This window comes from Staurois parvus, unplaced genomic scaffold (assembly GCF_062004578.1).
Source record: "Staurois parvus isolate SC_StPar_1 unplaced genomic scaffold, SC_StPar_1.0 ptg000005l, whole genome shotgun sequence".
NCBI classification, from domain to species: domain Eukaryota; kingdom Metazoa; phylum Chordata; class Amphibia; order Anura; family Ranidae; genus Staurois; species Staurois parvus.
This window is the reverse complement of record NW_028317801.1, coordinates 4,505,442-4,524,512: the sequence shown is the minus strand read 5'-3', so window position 1 is coordinate 4,524,512 and position 19,071 is coordinate 4,505,442. Positions and strand designations below refer to the sequence as shown.

The 19,071-nt window shown below is 41.9% G+C and overlaps 1 protein-coding gene across 2 annotated transcripts in view; it reads right to left on the bottom strand.

The window, feature by feature from the left end:
• Positions 1 to 19,071, bottom strand: part of RBM33 (RNA binding motif protein 33) — a 199,708-nt gene that overhangs the window by 166,382 nt on the left and 14,255 nt on the right. For both annotated transcript variants that reach the window (XM_089693178.1, XM_089693251.1), the window contains exon 2: positions 1,435 to 1,513. In XM_089693178.1, the coding sequence (XP_089549304.1) occupies positions 1,435 to 1,513 (79 nt within the window). The remainder of the gene's footprint in view (positions 1 to 1,434; positions 1,514 to 19,071) is intronic.

The window sequence follows — 19,071 nt, the reverse complement described above, 5'->3', positions numbered from 1 at the left end:
GACATGAGCAATCAAAGATTGCTGATCGCTCAGTTCTTGGTCATCAGTGAGCAGAAAGCTGGTGACTGTCAATCACGAGGTCCCTGCTCTGTCCCTCTAGAGAGCGAGCCTGTTAAGGGGGTGGGAGCGGCTGGTTCAAGCTTTCAGCAGCTTGCCGAGAAGCTGAGCCAGCTGCCAGTCAGGCATCTGTGCAGATCCTGACATTATTGTCAGGATTCCTGCAGAGCCTGGACCCACTCTGTGATATTAGCAGACCACAGGCTTTAGCCGTCGGCTGAATCTGGGTCACAGGAGTGCAGAACTAAGTGCACTCCTGTGACCTAAAGGAAAAGTATAAGTAAAAGAGCTTCGGACATATTTCTCCTTTATTGAAAAACCTGGTGTGGTGCTTCACACCTCATTAAGAGAAATAAAGCCAATCTGAAATGTATACTAAAATATCACAACAAGAAACGAACCTGGCTTCGGATGTAAATCAATCACATCCCAGTAAAAAGAAAGCTGAACAGCATCACATGGATTTAGAACACAAGGTATAAACCATTATTAGACAACTCACAGCAAACAGACTACAACTTTCATTCTCTTATTTCCCAGCATAGGCCGGAATGTCACCGTCTGCTATGAGCTGCTGTCTATACTTAGAAATTCCTGTTAAATTTTTACAGATTGACACCAGTGTAAATATGAAAAAGAGACCTGCGCTGCTATTACTGAGACAAGTCATTTACCACTACTTTGCTGAGAAATAAAAATCCCTAATGCAGGGCTGAATGACTCTCCTAAACATGAAATGCAAAAGCAAACAATGTCAAAATTTACTTAACAAAAAGCAAAAGAACAATAATGACCTTGAAAACACTCCAACTCCTAACAACCAATCAAATTTCAGGTTAAGATGAGTTTCTAGCACAGCTTGACTCATCAGACCAGCAGGCCGATAATGCCAGCCTCTAATCTGAAATACTTGATCTGCTTTCATTTATATATGTCTAGTACAATCTGTACTTGAGCTGAGCATTACTTGGCATTTAAAAAATGTTTTCAGTGGCCAAGATTTTGTCATTAAAAATGAAGACTAGCATAAAATCCAGACCTGGGGGGGGGGGAAATTACGGTCTTATTTTCCTCTATTCTAATTTAATCCAATGTTTAGTAAAAACAGCTAACAAAATTATCCTTCAGACCTATTTTAAGGGTATTTTATCCTGTAGCTGAAAAGGAAATGTTTGTGGTGCATTTACATTTAATCCATATCTGTACAGTGCTCTTGTGTGTCTCTAGGCAAAACATGCATCTCCTAAGCATGATGACACATGCACGATGACATCTTCATTAGATTGAGAATTTAAACAGAAACTAAGACTAGAATACAAATGCTATCAAATAGAGATATATTAATCATTGTACAGCACTTCAGAGATGTGTAACTACCTGTCCCAGTCATCATCTGTAGGTCGTCTTCTTCGAGACCTTTCTGCACCAGGCTTATCAAATTGATCAAAGTCATCATCTGTAAAAAGGAATATCTTGTTAACTCAAATATTAAATTCAAAACCATTTTCAGGCAGAAACCACTTTAAATATTTAACATGAAACAGCTAAAGTAACAGAAAAAGCTACTGGAATGAAAAAAAAAAAACCTTTTGATCCCTAAAGCAGGGCGCGACAAATCCCAGGCGCCAGGTCACCCAGAAATTGCAGCATAGCACCTAGGCACCAGTCAGCCCATTCATCACTGGCAACTCACACTGCCCTACACCCCCAGGCATGCAGCTCTGGGCACAGGGCAACAGATCCTTCTCTATCCCCCCTGCTGGTCTCCATAGTTCCCCTGGAAGGGTAGGCTGGGCTCCGATGTCCTGCTGTCAAGCTCGGAGTGAGTGACATAGTTGGGGGTGGCTGGGCTCCTCTCATCAAGCAGCTGCTATACCCTCCCCCAATGCCCGAACAGGGTCCGAGGATGAATGACTTCTCTCTGGGGGAGCTTTGTTGGTTCTTCTGCTGCCCGCCGTGACCGAGCCACATAGACGCCAAGCTGGCCTTCCTTACCAGGAGCTCACCTGGAGCACACACGGTGTGGGAGGCGAAGGGGTCGGCGGGAGTTGAGGTGGGGACCCCGCAGCCTGTGTGGCCTCCACCTGACGGAGCAGGTGGACTGGCAGTATTCCCTGCAGGAGCTTGAGGAAGTGGAGGTGTTCTGGTGGAGGAGAAAGCAAAGGGGCTGTCTGGTCTGTATGTTTGCCTGCTGTGCCCCAGGGAGCAGTGGATCTGAGACAGATGTGCTCCTTCTTTATCTGATCGTCTGCAACGTCTCCGGGTGTGTTTTATTTATTTATTTATATATATATATATACACATATACACATACACACATACACACACACACATATATATCACATACATACACACACATACGAGGAGCACCTGACCCAGTGTGTATACAGAGGAGGGGGGGAGAGATGTATAGAGGGGGCAACCAGGGTATATGGGATATTGGGATTGGGGGGGGTTAGGGCTTTACAAATCCCAGGTCGCCATGGCAACCAAAAACTACATCCCGGCACCTAGGCTTGCACCAGCCCGCTCACTGTTGGCAGTAGGAGCAAGCAACTCCCATTGCCCAAGCATGCAGCTCCCGGCACCAGGCAGTCGATCTAGCTCAATCAAAAAAAAACAATACCCTTAGTTGCAGCAGAGCCCAAGATTTCTCTCTTCCGCAACACACACTGTCATCCCCCCGCACCCTCCACCAGCAGACCCACTGCCGCTGTGCAGAAAGGCTTCCCCCACACTCCCCTCTCCCTCGACACAAGCCAATCAGTACATTCTGTGGCCCACCCCTCCTCTTCGCTGTTATTCCCCACAAGTGGCACTGGAAGCGAGCAGAGTCCAGCCCACACAGAATGGCACACACACATCAAAAACCTCAGCCCCAACAAGCCATCTCTTCCCGTAGCATGCCTGGCTCCAGTTCCCACCATGCGTAAATTCAAGATCTGCCATCTCCGTCATCAAAAAAAAAAAAAAGACACTCATCAAAAAGAAAAAAAAACTGCCTCCTAACTCTTTAGCTGGCTCCTAGATTCAAATTTGTCAAGCCTTGCCAAAAAGTCAGCCTAAAGTTTGTGTAAACCCTAGCAATGAACTTCTCTTTAACATCAAAAGAGTTATTGTATTTGTTCATTAAATGGGTTAATCTATCTAGTGTATTTGTGTGGATGGCAGAATCTGTTTTTTCGTTTAGTCAGGGGGCCGGAAAAAAAAAAAAAAAAAAAAAACACAAAAAAAATTAAGTGTATGGCCAGATTTAGAAGATTTCGGAGAAAATACAGGGGTTTAAAAAAAAAAAAAAATGGAAACATTACATGATTTGCATGTTTCACGTTGAAACCAGAAGTGATGTAACATTCTTTTGCTTCTACTGTGTGATGAGACACCTAGCTAACAGATGGGAAACTTCACTTTCGTCATTCAGTGCGTGTGCTACTAGTAATATGGAATCATGTCAGAGCTTACCGAGCTTCAAAGAGGACAAATTGTTGGTGCTATTTTGCTGGTGCCTCTGTGACTGAAATTGCCAATTTATTTGCCGTGTCATGCGGTACAGTATTAACCTGTTCCCGCCCAGTCAAAAGGAAAATGACAGCCGAGTGGGACTCTCATTGATCCAGGAGGGCGTCATATGACGTCCTTCCTGGATCACACCTTGTGCGTGCCAGCAGGGCAGCGCTGGTGTGAGATCGGTCAGAGGCCGTGTACCTCAGACACAGCCAATTACAGATCTGTGCACTGGCCCGTTGACAGTACCATGTGGCCTGCTGTGACCAATCACAGCAGGTCACATGACAATTGAAAAAATGGATGGCTTCCTTTCATGCCATCCATTGTATATAATTGTGCCATTAGCGGTCATTGGTCACAGTGATCACATGCACAGACTGGGCCAATCACAGCCCATCTGTATCATGTATATCTATAACTACCACTTCCTTAAGTATAATAAGTGACAAATTAGAAAAACCAATATGCAGCAAAGCTAAATTCCCCATAGCACAAATAAAACCTTCAATATTAACCTCAATATTAATATCAACCTTCACAAATAAAACCTTCAATATTATTTTATATATTATTTTTTTAATTAATTAAGTTGATGCACTTGGTTCACTTTTTACACTAATTATTTAAAAAATAAATTATATTTTATTTGGATAATCACCAGAGTGTTGTCACGAATATTTTATTATATTATAAAGATAATACACTATGTGATATTTTCTTTTTGTTTGAGGTTTATCGTGAGAAAGGAAGGATTGAAAGGATTTCTCAGTTTCATTTTTTATATTTTTTGGAATTTGTTTTGATTTATATTAATTTTGCTTGGACTTTTTTTGGGACTTTTCTTACTTTTTTGAATTACCTTTTTGAATTATTTTTTTTAATTACTTTTTTGAACTTCTTTTGGAATATTGATATATAGTTACTTTATGAGGTGAATTGTACAAGTATTTATCTATTTATGTAATTTTGGCACATTTTCATATTGCCATCTGTATCATGTGATTAGCCTTGGCCAATCACAGCTAATCACAACAAAATATCCTGAATGAATCGATTTCATTCCGTTAAATGCTTGCTTATAGCAAAGAGATTCTTTGCTATAAAGCAATCATATTGTGTAAAAAAAAATAAAATACTTATCACCTCCCCAAAGTAGTACAATGTTACTATGGTAAGATTATACTACTTTGGTCATAGTGTAATATGAAAAAATAAAAATTCTTAAAAACATTTGTGCAAAACATTTTTCTAAATTTCATTTTCCAAAAATCATGAGGAAAAAAAATTACAACTTCAAAAAACTCTCCATGCCTCTTACTAAATAGCTCAGACTGTCTACTTTGCAAAAAGGTGTCATTTGGGGATATCTGCACTGTTCTGACATTTTTGGGCCTCAACAAATTAGATTGGCCATTAGCACTTCAGGATTGATCAATTTTCAATCTATCCCATAGTTTGTGAACTCTAACTTTCCTAAAGACTAAAACACTGATTTGGGTTATTTTCAAAGAAATGTAGCAGAATACATCTTGGCCTAAATATACAAAAAACAATTATTTATTTGCTAAATTTTATAACACAAAGATAAACGTGGGTTATTTTAATACCAAACTTTTTCGGAACTACCACTATTTTATTCTCTAGAGTCACTGTTTTCAGAAAATATATAATGTTTTGGGGTTTTATGGTGCTGCAGCGCAATGTTAAAAATATTAAATGTTTACGTCGCCATAAAGCCCCTTTTGTTTTTTTAAAAGCCCAAACATTCCTAAAAGCACCACAGACTTAAATACGGTGCAAGGGGGCAAGTAGTTTTATCAAAAATTTCCACACCCCTGGTATATTCCCTACAGCTGCATTGTTAGACTTTCAGTGGGTGCTAGAAATACACCAAGAAAAAAAAAACCCTTTTTAATGCTTGTGTAAATAAAGCCTTAAAGTGAATATAAACCTACAATTTTTATTTGCTATCAAGATGCCATACATACCAGCTCTGCACAATGGTTTTGCACAGAGCAGCCATGATTCTCCTATGCTCAGGTTCTCCACTAGCGCGTCCGTCTCCCACCCCTACTAAGTGCCCTCATAAGAAGCTGCTGGACACACAGAGCGCAAATCAGCCCGCCCCATCTCTCCTCACTGGCTGTGACTGACAGCAGCAGGAGCCAAAGTCTCACAGCCTATGAGGAGAGAGAAAGCCGCTGCTCTCTTACACAACACTGGATCAAGATCAGGCTCAGGTATTTGGTGGGGCTGAGCAGACCACTGAAAGGTCTTACCATAAAAAGGTAAAGTAAAATGTATATAAGTAACAGAGTTAAAGTGATTCTAAAGGATGCAATTTTTTTAAACAAATGTTATACTTACCTGCTCTGTGCAATGGTTTTGCACAGAGCAGCCCTGAACCTCTCCTTTTTGGGTCCCCTGCTGGCGCTCCTGGCTCCTCCCCCCTGCTGAGTGCTGCAAATAGCAAGCATCTTGCAATGGGGGCATTCGAGCAGGCTCACTCCCAAGTTGTGCTCCTGTGAATAGACATTGTCCACACACACACAGCAGCTCGGCCCAACCCCCACTCTCTTCTCATTGGCTTACTGGATATAAATGACAGCATTGGAAGCCAATGATTTCTGCTGCTTGTGAACCAATGAGGAGAGAGAGACCTGGGAGAGCAGAGGCTCTTGTGCATATCGAGATGGGGCTGAGATAAGTATTGGGGGGGGGGGGAGCTGCACCCACAAGGGTTTTAGAAGGTTGCATATGCATTAAGGTAAAAAACCTCCTACCTTTAGAACCACTTTAATCCTCTCTCAAAATTTATCTGAATATGCAAGATAAAATATTCAAATTGAGAGCATGGAATCAAATAAACATACTTCTGCATGACAAGAAGATGTATGCAATGCCATCAACTGCCCAGTCAATCGATTTAAGCCTTTATTCATAATTTGCCCTAACATTGGTTGAAAATGTTTAATGCAGATCTTTATTCCCAGATCGCATGACCTTCAGCTGTGAAGCTGGGAACTCCCAGTTCTCAGACCCCCTACTCCCCTGGAACCAAAGATAACGGTAGATCGGAAAACAAAAAATAAAAGTCATGAAAGAAAAGCAGCAGAAGTCAGGACCCCAAGGATTACCCTTGCGCAGGTATCGGCTTGTTTTCAGTCAATCAGCAGGGTTAGTTTACATAATCAATAACACAGAATCATCATGATAGCATCTGATTGTGTACAAGCACATATGGAACGAATAGTTTTCCTGTTCTTTTCACCAGACAATTATAATTCATCATATATGCATCATTCTCTATTGACTGGTTGTCAGGCTCTTAGAAGATGTTTATATGAAGTTACATTTTGGGGACTTGGGGAAATGTCAGAACTGCACTAATACAACCTTTATCAGCAGATTCACAATGACAAAGTGTATGTAATATATTGCAGTTTACAAGCTTATGTATATAGTGTTTGCATTCATTTTTTCACGCTTTTTCTCTTTTTCCCCTGATCATACAGTCAGTAACTTTCTGTCCTAGGGTGACAACACATTCTCATCATTACTGATACTGTGTTTCCGGAGGAATAGTGCTGTCACCCTAGGGCAAAAAGTGTGCAAGGATTATACAACACCTTTATATCCAAGATTTGTGAGCTGCTATAACATTTGCTTAGTGCCAAACCAAAATATAAATTAGTAGATTGCCTGCACCTAACATATACTCATACAAATGTGCCTAATTACATAAATACCAAACTGTGCTGCGCTCCACTGTTGCTGATAAATTATAAATACAAGAATATAAGCAAATGTCATATAGTGCAACTTTACATAAATCCATTGTGAATATCAAAAAATGGCCACATACAATTCTTCACAATTCTCGTGTTATCTTTAAAATACAGAAAATTTGTGCTCAATTCACGTCCAGTGTCACAATTTACTTCAAAACTCATGCACCCCCACCAGTTGTGCTTTCACCTCAAATATATGATCAAACCGTTAAGTGAGGTCATATCCAGCCTGTGTCCCTTTAATTGGGCCAAGTGTAGATGGGATGGTATCCTGAATGGGATTGCTTTTGCTCATCTAATGGCTCTCCTCCAACGGTGGGTATGTTAAGAGAATAACCAGATCATAGTGCTTTATCTTTAACCACATGCCAACTGCAGATAGCCGAATGACGGCTTCACTGTAACCGGCCAGTTCTGGGAGGACGTCATATGACGTCCTACCAGAACACGCCCTCCTGTGCGCCCCCGGCGATCTCCGTGACCGCTGTGTCCTACAGACACAGCTGATCACGTGATCTGGTAAAAGGCCAATCACAGCAACCTTTTACCACGTGATCAGCCATGTCCAGTGACAAAGCAGATCACCAGTAAATGCAGTTGTCGGTTATCGGCTGCACTTTCAGCGTGAGGAAAGTACTGCCGATAACCGACAATTGTCAGCACGGATCGGCACCGATTATCAGGGTACTAATGATCAGTGCCCAGCAGTGCCACCCACCAGTGCAGCCCAATTGTACCCAGCAGTGCCATCCACAAGTGCCCATAAGTGCCACCCACCTGTGCCCATCAGTGCAGCCTCATCAATGCACATCAGTGAAGAAGAAAAATTACCTACAGTATTTGCAAAATTTTATAAAAGAAACAAAAAAACTTTTTTTTTTTTTAATTTTTGCTTTTTCTGTTTATAGCGCAAAAAATAAAAACACTCAGCGGCGAGTAAATACCACCAAAAGAAAGCTCTATTTGTGTGAAAATTGTTTTAAAAATTTCATATAGGTGCAGTGTTGCATGACCGCGCAATTGTCAAAGTGTCACAGCACTGAAAGCTGAAATTTGGACTGGCTGTTTCATTCATTCACATGAATTAAATGTGACAGTGGCTGCGGGAAAGGAACCAGCCCCACACTCTTTTACGGGGAGGGTGCGGGAAGCAGGTGATTATGAACATGTTAGTCCTGTATTTAAGGTGTAACATGTTCCTAAAGGTGAACTTTGACTTTAATTTGGAGGCCTTCAGATATGGAACTCTAAACTGAGCAATACAAATGGTTTTCTATCTTATAGAAAATACATTCACCGGCCACTTTATTAGGTACACCTTGCTAGTAATGGGTTCAGTAATGCTAGTAATGCCTTCAGAACTGCCTTAATTCTTCCTGGCATAAATTCAACAAGATATTGGAAACATTCCGCAGATATTTTAGTCCATATTGACATGAGTTACTGTTGCGTATTATCTCGAACCAGTCTGCCCATTCTCCTCTGACCTCAACAAGGGATCTTTATCCACACAACTGCCGCTCACTGGATATTTTCTCTTTTTCGGACCATTCTCTGTAAACCCTAGAGATGGTTGTGAATGACTTCAGCAAGTCGTCTTCACCACTCCTACATACCTAAATGCACTGAGTTGCTGCCATGTGATTGGCTGATAAGCAATTTGTGTTACCAAGCAACTGAACAGGTGTACCAGATAAATTGGCCGGTGAATGCAATTGTTGATAAAGGTCAAGTAGTAAAACAGCGATATCAGAACCGATTTTAGGTTAATAGGTTAATCACAAATAGCTGGAGAACTAATCAAATTATTTTATTTCATGTTTTTTCTCAAGGTTACTGTGAAATAGTGTGAATGCATAAATGCAGTGCATGTTATCTCAGCTTGCGTTCATTGAATAAGTTTCCCAAAAAGTAAATCTTACAGAATATACAGCTTCATGCTACATAACTAAGCTCCATTTCATGCTGAATAAACTAAATTATCAATGCATCTTAAATAGAAAACTATCATTACATAGATTTTTACTCCAAAAGCATTTTATTAAAATAAATTTGATGAAAAAATAAAATCCAATTTAAATTTAAAAAAAATCAGATCTTTTTTATTTGTTAAAAAGAATCATCGATTTTTATCCACCCTGGTTTTCAAATATTAAAGATTCTAACTACCAGCAAGAATGAGTCGGATTCCTTACATTTAACTACTTCAAGTCCAGACACTTTCACCCCCTAATTTTTTTTTATAATCTGTTTTGGGTTATTTTTATTATTTTACCAAAAAGATACCGGAATACATTTTGACCCAGATTTATGAAGAGGGATTATTTGCAAGTTTGTAAAAAAAAAAACTCTCTCTCTTTTTCATTTATATAGCAAAAAAATAAAAACCCCACTGAAGAATAAAAACCACCAGAAGAAAGTTGTATTGGTCTGAAAAAAAATGCTAAAACATTCATTTGGGTACAGTGTTGCATGACTGCGCAATTGTCAACGTGTGATAGCGCTGAAAACTGAAAATTGGCCTTTGCTGGAAGGGGGTGAAAGTGTCCAGACTTGAAGTGGTTAAACAGAAGAAAATCCTGTTTTTCTGCCGTAAAAAAAACGGACCAGACGAAAAACTGATTAAAAAACCGGAAGCAAACATAAATGAAAACAGAGGTAAAAAGTGAAATCTGGATCCATTTAGCTAAGATTTGGAAAGAAAAGAAAAAAGCAAAAAAATAAAAAAATAACGCGAATGAACAGATGAAAAAAAAAAAAAACAAAAAAAAAAACGGAATGTCCATGTGAAAAGACCCTGACTCCTTAAAATGTTTGTTTTATACCCAATCATGCTACTGACCTGTTGCCAATCAACCTAATTTGTTGAAAAATGCTCTTCCTGGTTAGTACCACTTACTTTACCAGCTTTTTGTTGGGTGTGTGTGTATGTGTAGTTCGCTTTCATCCACACTAGACGAAGTATCAGGCCCCGACCATTACAACCTTGGCAGACTGATGACACCAGAAATCTTAAGCGACATAGTCATGCGCTGGAGCGAATGTGAAGTAAAACCAAATCACAGCAAGCTTTCACCCTATATAAATCTGCTTTCTTAACATACAATTCCTCCCTCTATGCTGCGAAACCATCCTACTTTGTCACTCTTATTAATACCTTGTCATCCAGTCCTCGTCGTCTCTGCTCTAAATTTTAACTCTCTACTTTCTCCACCTCCGCTCAATACCTCACTCACAGCTTACGAGATTGCAAATCATTTCAAAAACAAGATTGATGCAGTTCGTAGGGGCATTTTCACTGCACAGACATCCACCCCACTTAGCATACCTTATACTAAACCTCAACACTTTCCTCTTTTAACTTTGCTACTACTGAAGAGGTCACTAAAGTTTTCTCAGAAGCCCATCTCACTACCTGCCCCCTGGATCCTGTCCCCTCACAACTACTACGGTCACCCTCTTCTTCCATCCTATGCTCCCTCACTCACATCTTCAATCTCTCCCTCTATAATGGTACCTTCCCCACCCCTCTAAAGCATGCACACATGACTCCCATACTTAAAAAGCCCTCGCTGGACCCCACCAACCTGAACAACTTAAGACCCATCTCCCTCCTCCCGTTTACCTCTAAACTCTTAGAACACTTATTCTAGAATCGCCTGAGCTCCTACCTCACTAACAACAACCTTCTTGACTCTTTACAGTCTGGCTTTCGCTCACTACACTCCACTGAAACTGCCCTACTAAAACTCACTTAATGATTTACTATCTGCTAAAACCAATGGCCACTACTCTATACTCTTACTACTTGACCTCTCTGCGGTTTTTGATACCGTTGACCATCCCCTCCTCCTCCTCAAAAAACTCCACTCTCTTGGCCTCAGAGACTCTGCTCTCTTCTGGTTCTCCTCCTAGCTATCGCAGCGCTCCTTTAGCATTACCTATAACTTGGTCTCCTCCTCTCCACTTCCTCTTTCTGTAGGGGGTCCCTCTGTCCTTGGACCCCTTCTCTTCTCCATCTACACCTCCTCCCTTGGTCACTTGATAAACTCCCATGGCTTTAAGTACCATCTGTATGCGGATGACACACAAATATATCTTACTCCTCACCCTTCAATCTCCTCTCGCATTACTAACCTACTAAGTGACATTTCAGCATGGATGTAACTCCACTTCCTCAAACTCAATCTTTCTAAAACTGAGCTCATACTATTCCCTCCAGTCCGTGCCCCCTCCCCTGACCTCTCCATCAAGATTAAAAATACAGCCATCAGTCCCTCCCCTCATGCCAGGGTACTAGGTGTAATCCTAGACTCCCATCTGTCTATTCAGCCCCAAATCCAATCACTGTCCAAATCTTGTAGACTTCACCTCTGCAACATCTCCATGATACGCCGTTCTTAACCTCAAACTACTAAGCAACTTATTCACTCCCTTGTTATCTCTTGCCTTGACTATTGTAACTCCCTCCTCACTGGTCTACCTAATCGCAGGCTATCCCCTCTTCAGTCTATCATGAATGCTGCTGCCAGACTCATCCACCTTACTAACCGTTCCATATCTGCCATCCCTCTGTGCCAAGCCCTCCACTGGCTTCCCATTGCCCAACGAATAAACTTCAAAACATTAACATATAAAACAATTTATAGCTTGGCCCCAAATTACATCCCCAATCTTGTCTCCAAACTGTCCTCTCCACTCCTCCCACGACCTCCTGCTCTCTAGCTCCCTTATCTCCTCCTCCCATGCTCGTCTCCAGGACTTCTCCAGAGCCTCCCCCATCCTCGAACTCTCTACACCAATCAGATGATCGCCTACTCTGCCCACTTTTAGGCGATCGCTGAAAACCTCTCTTCAGGGAAGCCTATCCTGTCTTTAGCTAATAACAGAATATTCTATTCCTCCTACCAGTCCATCCCCCCACAGTTATTACCTTTTGTACCACCAGCCCCTCCCTCCTAGATTGTAAGCTCCAAGGAGCAGGGCCCTCCTAACCCTCTTGTATTGAATTGTATTGTTGCTGTATTGTCTCCCTTTATATTGTAAAGCACTGAGTAAACTGTTGGCACTATATAAATCCTGTATAATATTTTATTTGGATTTTATTTATGTGATAGACCAACACAACGTGGCACATAATTGTGACGTGGAAGGAAAATAACATTTTTTTTACAAATAAATATCTGAAAAGTGTGACGTGTATTTGTATTCAGCCCCCGAGTCAATACTTTGTAGAACCACGTTTTGCTGCAATTACAGCTGCAAGTCTTTTTGGGGATGTCTCTACCAGCTTTGCACATCTAGAGAGTGACATTTTTGCCTATTCTTCGTTGCAATATAGCTCAAGCTCTGTCAGATTGGATGGAGAGAGTCTGTGAACAGCAATTTTCAAATCTTGCCACAGATTCTCATTTGGATTTAGGTCTGGACTTTGACTGGGCCATACTAACACATGAATATGCTTTGATCTAAACCATTCCATTGTAGCTCTGGCTGTATATTTAGGGTCGTTGTCCTGCTGGAAGGTAAACCTTTGCTCCAGTCTCAAGTCTTTTGCAGACTAACAGGTTTTCGTCTTAGATTGCACCTGTCTTTCGTTCCATCCATCTTCCCATCAACTCTGACCAGCTTCCCTGTCCCTGCTGAAGAAAAGTATCCCAACAACATGATGCTGCCACCACCAAGTTTCACGGTGGGGATGTGAAACATAGTGGTGGGGTACCCGTGCCCCCACTGGTGGCTACAGCTGTCGATCACCGGGTCACGGCCGGAGATTTCCCGTTGGCACCCGGTGATTGCCAAGGAACACTGACAGGGGAGAGGTCTGTATGTAAACAATAACAGAGAAATACAAAACAGCATGCCACCCTAGTAAAACACAGCACACAGTTAACACTTTGATCACAACAGATGTTAACCGCCTCCTGCCCAGTGTCATTAGCACTGATCACTATATTAGTGTCACTGGGGATGTCAGTGGCAGTTAGTTTCCCCCCAGTGTCAGAATGGCTGCCGTAGTCCTGCTATGAGTCACTGATCGCCGCCACTACCAGTATTTATACACACTGTCATTTGTAGACGCTATAACTTTCAGGTAAACCAATTTACACGTATTGGGATTTTTTTTTTTTTTCAAAGACATGTAGCAGAACACATTTTGGCCACATTTTTTTACGAAATTAGTTTTTAATTTTTTTACTGGATATGTTTTATAGCAAAAAGTAAAAAATACTGCTTTTTTTTTTTAAATTGTCGGTCTTTTTTGTTTATAGCGCAAAAAATAAAACACGCAGAGGCGATCAAATACCACCGAAAGAAAGCTCCATTTGTGTGAAAAAAGAACACGCATTTCATTTGGGTACAGCGTTGAATGACTGTGCAATTGTCAGTTGAAGTAACACAGCGCCGTATCGCAAAAAAATGGTCTGGTCAGGAAAGGGGATAAATCTCAGGTAAGGCTGAGAACTACTGAGCGGCGGCGAGGTTTTTTCGGCACTTGTATCAGTGCTTATTTTCATTTCGGCTGAAAGGGGTGTTTTCGGCCGAAACATTTCAGCCACCGAAATTTCGGTGCATCCCTACATTTAAAACTTTCCAGCCACTTCACAATTATGTGCCGCTGTATTGGTCTATCACATAAAATCCCAATAAAATTAATTTTTGGTTGTAGCATGACAAAATGTGGAAAATTTCAAGGGACTGTATATACTCACACAGTACATACTCACACAGTATATATATTTTTTATTTAACGGTTATAACATAATATATGAATCTGAATTGGAATTCTAAGCAGCCAGTTTTGTGATTCTGTGACTCTGTAAAAAACAGTTCATTTTTGGAACATGTTACCATAGCCGCACCCGTCTTCCTGTACTGTCAGATTTGAAAACAGTGCGGTCATGCGGGGCTCAACCCACATGGCCGCATCACTCATTCACAGTGTTCTGTGAATAAGTGCCTACAAGTCCCTACATAGCCTTAGCGACTGTGGGCTTGTAGTTTTCAATGAACATCCACAGCGCTGTGGAGCACCAAGGTAGTTCACTGAAGCTTATTGTCAGCATATCTGCTTGCTCATACATCCCATATGGCAAGCAGATATCCTGACAGGTCTGAAGGAGACCTGCATGACATCAGCGATCTACTGATCGCTGGTGCAATGCTTTTAAAGGCTCCTTTGGACAAAAAAAAAAATAAATGTACATTTTCTTACCTGCAAAAAAAAAATAAAAATGTGCATTCATTATTTGTATCCAAAAGGTGAACTTATCCTTTAAAGTGGAGCTCCACCCAAAAGGGGAAGTTCCATTTTAAGACCTCCTCCCCCACTCCTGTTTGTGAAATGGAGCTTTCGGGAAAGAGGGGGGAGCGAGTACATGACTTTGAAAAGTACCCGCTCCAACCGCCTAGGCAATTGGAAGCACAAGTTCTCCTTCCCGCAGTCTTTGGGGGTCACATGACAGGTCCCAGAAGACTGCAGGACCATTCACAGTGCGCAGCGCCATTCACTCATGCTCAGTGGGCACCTGGCTGAGAAGCCGCAAGTTGTCACAGCTGGGTGCCCATAGGAAAGATGCCGGGGAGAGAGGAGACAAACGGACAACTTCTGGGCTGAGCATAGCGATGGATCGTGGGACAGGTGAGTGGCTATTAAAAGTTAGCAGCTACAGTTTTTGTAGCTGCTGATTTTTAATTTATGCTAACATGACTGGAGCTCTGCTTTAAAGAGCAACCGAATTCCGAAAGCTATGCCCAAAACAAGATAAGCAGATGGCAAAGGAACTCAACAGCAGCAACAAACAGCATAATGCAAAACGTTCCTGGGTAAAAATACAAAACAAACTGCGCAGATAACCATGACCCCAAAATCAATTATGCTCTACCAAAGCCAGCAATAACAGACAGTGGGTATTCCCAATAAAGCGCATTTTTCCTTATGGCAGTTGCAATAGGCCATATGGCTCAATGCGTTTCTCAGGCTTAAAACGTTCCACTTTCTTAGGAGTTTGAGGGCTCAGACCACTCAATCTCACACAGCAGATATACAGCTTGTGGCTGTAGGCACACACTTACACTCGCTTGATCCTGAGCGATGAGAGCAACATCTTGCTGCCTCCGCTATAGAGGAAGCATTCCATAGAGACAAAAAGGCAGCCTCTTAATGAAGAGACTTGCCAGGAGTTGGCCATTACAGAAAACCTATCAGGAAAATCCCAAACCAGTGCCCCACCCCACAATGCCTATACATCCCTCTACCAGTGCTTCAGTCCCCAATGCCACAAAGCTCAGAGTACTTCTGGCTATGAAGGAGCATGTGACATATAACCTGCCGGCCCACAATGCTCATTGAGCCTGATCGGCCAATCATTGAATCAGAGTGCAATCACATGGGGTTGGGTGGGGGGTTGCACGGGACTTTCGTATAGGCACCAGAGTGGATGGATGATTTTACTCTGCCAGCTCTTGTATTCTCACGGCGGTCACCAGTAGCTGTCAGAATACCCAAACAGCAATTGGATCTGATTGGATGCATTCAGTTTGGCTGACAGATTAAGACCAGGATGCATCAACAAAGTTAACTGAAAAACTGGGCCACCCACAGCTGGAATTTGTCGATTTAGCAAACATAAGCCAAAATTCAAGGTGTCTATGGCAGCCATTGCTTTACACTTGGCACCTGTAACCAACAACACATTAGCAGGCAGCTGAAGATGCTGGTGCAACATAACAGGCTAATTAGACAGTACATTTAAAAGACACAAAAAAGAATGATAGGTGAGGTGGAAAGATGGACAAGCAAATGTAAACACTGACTAAAAGACATATAGTTTGCGAAAGCATCATGTACCATAAACAGCTGACACCTCTCTAAGACACTCGCAGCTGCATGCAAACCTCCCACAAGTACAATGCAAGGTCAATGGGCCTGCACTGTACATGATGACAGCAAGTGACTGCCCACAGCCTGGAGCTCCATGAAGACAGCAAGTGACTGCCCACAGCCTGGAGCTCCATGAAGACAGCAAGTGACTGCCCACAGCCTGGAGCTCCATGAAGACAGCAAGTGACTGCCCACAGCCTGGAGCTCCATGAATTCAGCAAGTGACTGCCCACAGCCTGGAGCTCCATGAAGACAGCAAGTGACTGCCCACAGCCTGGAGCTCCATGAAGACAGCAAGTGACTGCCCACAGCCTGGAGCTCCATGAAGACAGCAAGTGACTGCCCACAGCCTAGAGCTCCATGAAGACAGCAAGTGACTGCCCACAGCCTGGAGCTTCATGAAGACAGCAAGTGACTGCCCACAGCCTGGAGCTTCATGAAGACAGCAAGTGACTGCCCACAGCCTGGAGCTCCATAAAGACAGAAAGTGACTGCCCACAGCCTGGAGCTCCATGAAGACAGCAAGTGACTGCCCACAGCCTGGAGCTCCATGAAGACAGCAAATGACTGCCCACAGCCTGGAGCTTCATGATGACAGCAAGTGACTGCCCACAGCCTGGAGCTCCATGATGACATCAAGTGACTGCCCACAGCCTGGAGCTCCATGATGACAGCAAGTGACTGCCCACAGCCTGGAGCTCCATGATGACAGCAAGTGACTGCCCACAGCCTGGAGCTTCATGCAGAAGAGAACTGCACCAGAGTCTGCTGCACAGATAAGGTAAGTTATACACCTTGTCCCTGCTGCCCTAAATTAAATGAGCATTTAAAACAGCATTATCCCTGGGTCACACCGATGTAACTTGTCATGCGATTTGACAGTTTTAAATCGCTTGACAAGTTGCAAGCAATTGTTGGCAAAGGAACCGGTCAAATTGGTATGACTCCTACTTTATCAGAGTAGTTCCTGCACCACCTTTTGCTATTTCAGGTGTGACTTGCATAGGCATCTGTGCATGAAGTTGCAGTAACATGCAGCTTCAAGTGAAGCTGAACGATTTCAAAGCCAGTGTGAACCCGGGCTTAAACCCAAAAACAAAAAAATGTAATATATCGAAGCTTACCCATTTTTATATTTGGTGGCTACATTAGTCACCACTTTTATTCCTTTATTTTATCCTGGTTATCCGTCCGGTAACACACTTCCCATTTTGGGGTGTCTCTATTCTGGATGACACCTTTGGACACAGCTTTGTCATTATCGGGAGAAGGTAATGCTAGACTAGCAGATTAAGACTCCATGCACACGGGGCGCTTTAATAACGCTGGTAACGTAAACTGTGTAAAGTCACGTTAAAAACGTGAGTTTTTCAGCATTTTTATTTTTTTTTTACCTTAAAAAAAAAAAAAGTCCAAAACCGCTGGTTTGCCACGATTTACCGCGTTTTTCAGCTTTCTAGTGTTTTTACAGCTAAAAAACTCCTCTAGAAACCCACTAGTCCTGAGTTTTTTTTCCAGCTAAAAAACGTTGATTACAGTCTATGTGTGCACAGACACATAGGATAACATGCTGGGGAGTTTACTGGCTATTGGAAAAAAAAAAGTCAAAAGCCAGAAACAGCAGCTGTAAAAATGTCCAGTGTGCACAAGGACTTAGATATTTAGGTGGACTTGACTAACAAATCAAAGCTGCACTCCAGCTAACACTTTATAAGAAGTTAAAGCAAACAGTTGTTTTTCCTTTTGGAAGAAAAGAAAATGAATGCAGCCACCTGTAAGAAATAAAGCAGGACCAGCTCGGAGTTTGTATGATATAACTTGGAGCTCAACCTACTTTACTTCTGGTCAAAACAAAAACCAACCTTAGTTTGCACTCGTACATGTCTCACTGCCAGGTTATTTCCATTATATATGTTTGCATGTTGAATCCATGCTGGCTGGAATAGATTAGTGGACCTTAGATATTTGCGCCTGTGGTGGATATGGAAATATGCCTGGTCATTGGGATTATAAATTTGAGATGTTTTTAATAAGTGTGTTTTGCTTTGTTTGTACATCGGATATACTTCTGCTACAATGTTTCAATGCGTCTAATCAAAAAAATATACTGTGATCTCTAACTTCAGGGATGTTGAATTTATATCGCCCTGACGCCCGAGACATGTAGTTCTGGGCACTGGGCAGGTAGTTTTTTTTAAACCTTTAGGGCCAGTTCACACTACATGCGTTTCAGTTGCATTTTTTTCTTCATCCAAAACACACAGAAAGTAGGTTATATGGTTGTCAATGTCATAGTTCACACCACTGCTTGTAGTTCCAGTGTTCCGGTTGCAGAAATAAAAGTAGAACAGGCATTATTTCTGCACAGAACTGCACTGGAACACAGTAAAACGCACCAAAAACACACTGGAACGTACTTCCCTATTTGAATTGAAGAAAAAGAGGGGAAAAAATTAACCGGAATGCTTAAAAAAAAAAACAAAAAAAAAAAACACTGGTATGCATCAAAAATGCATCAAAAACGCACCAAAACGAGCCAAAATAGTGTAAAAAGGGGGGTGCAGCGCTACATATCTTAGCAAAATGATAGATCAAACACAGATAATAAACAATAAAACAGTGACTGTGTGCTATTAGAGCCACTGAATGGTGGCTATGAAGTGAAGGAAGTGAAACAGTCCAATGGAGGAGTGCTCTTAAGATCCAGGATGATCCTCAGACGTCCAATATTAGGAACCGTCAGGTGATAAAAAATGTAAAGACTGCGCACTCACCAGATACGCAATCTTTATGCGCATTTGTGTATAATATCACTGGACCTCCTGTGTCATC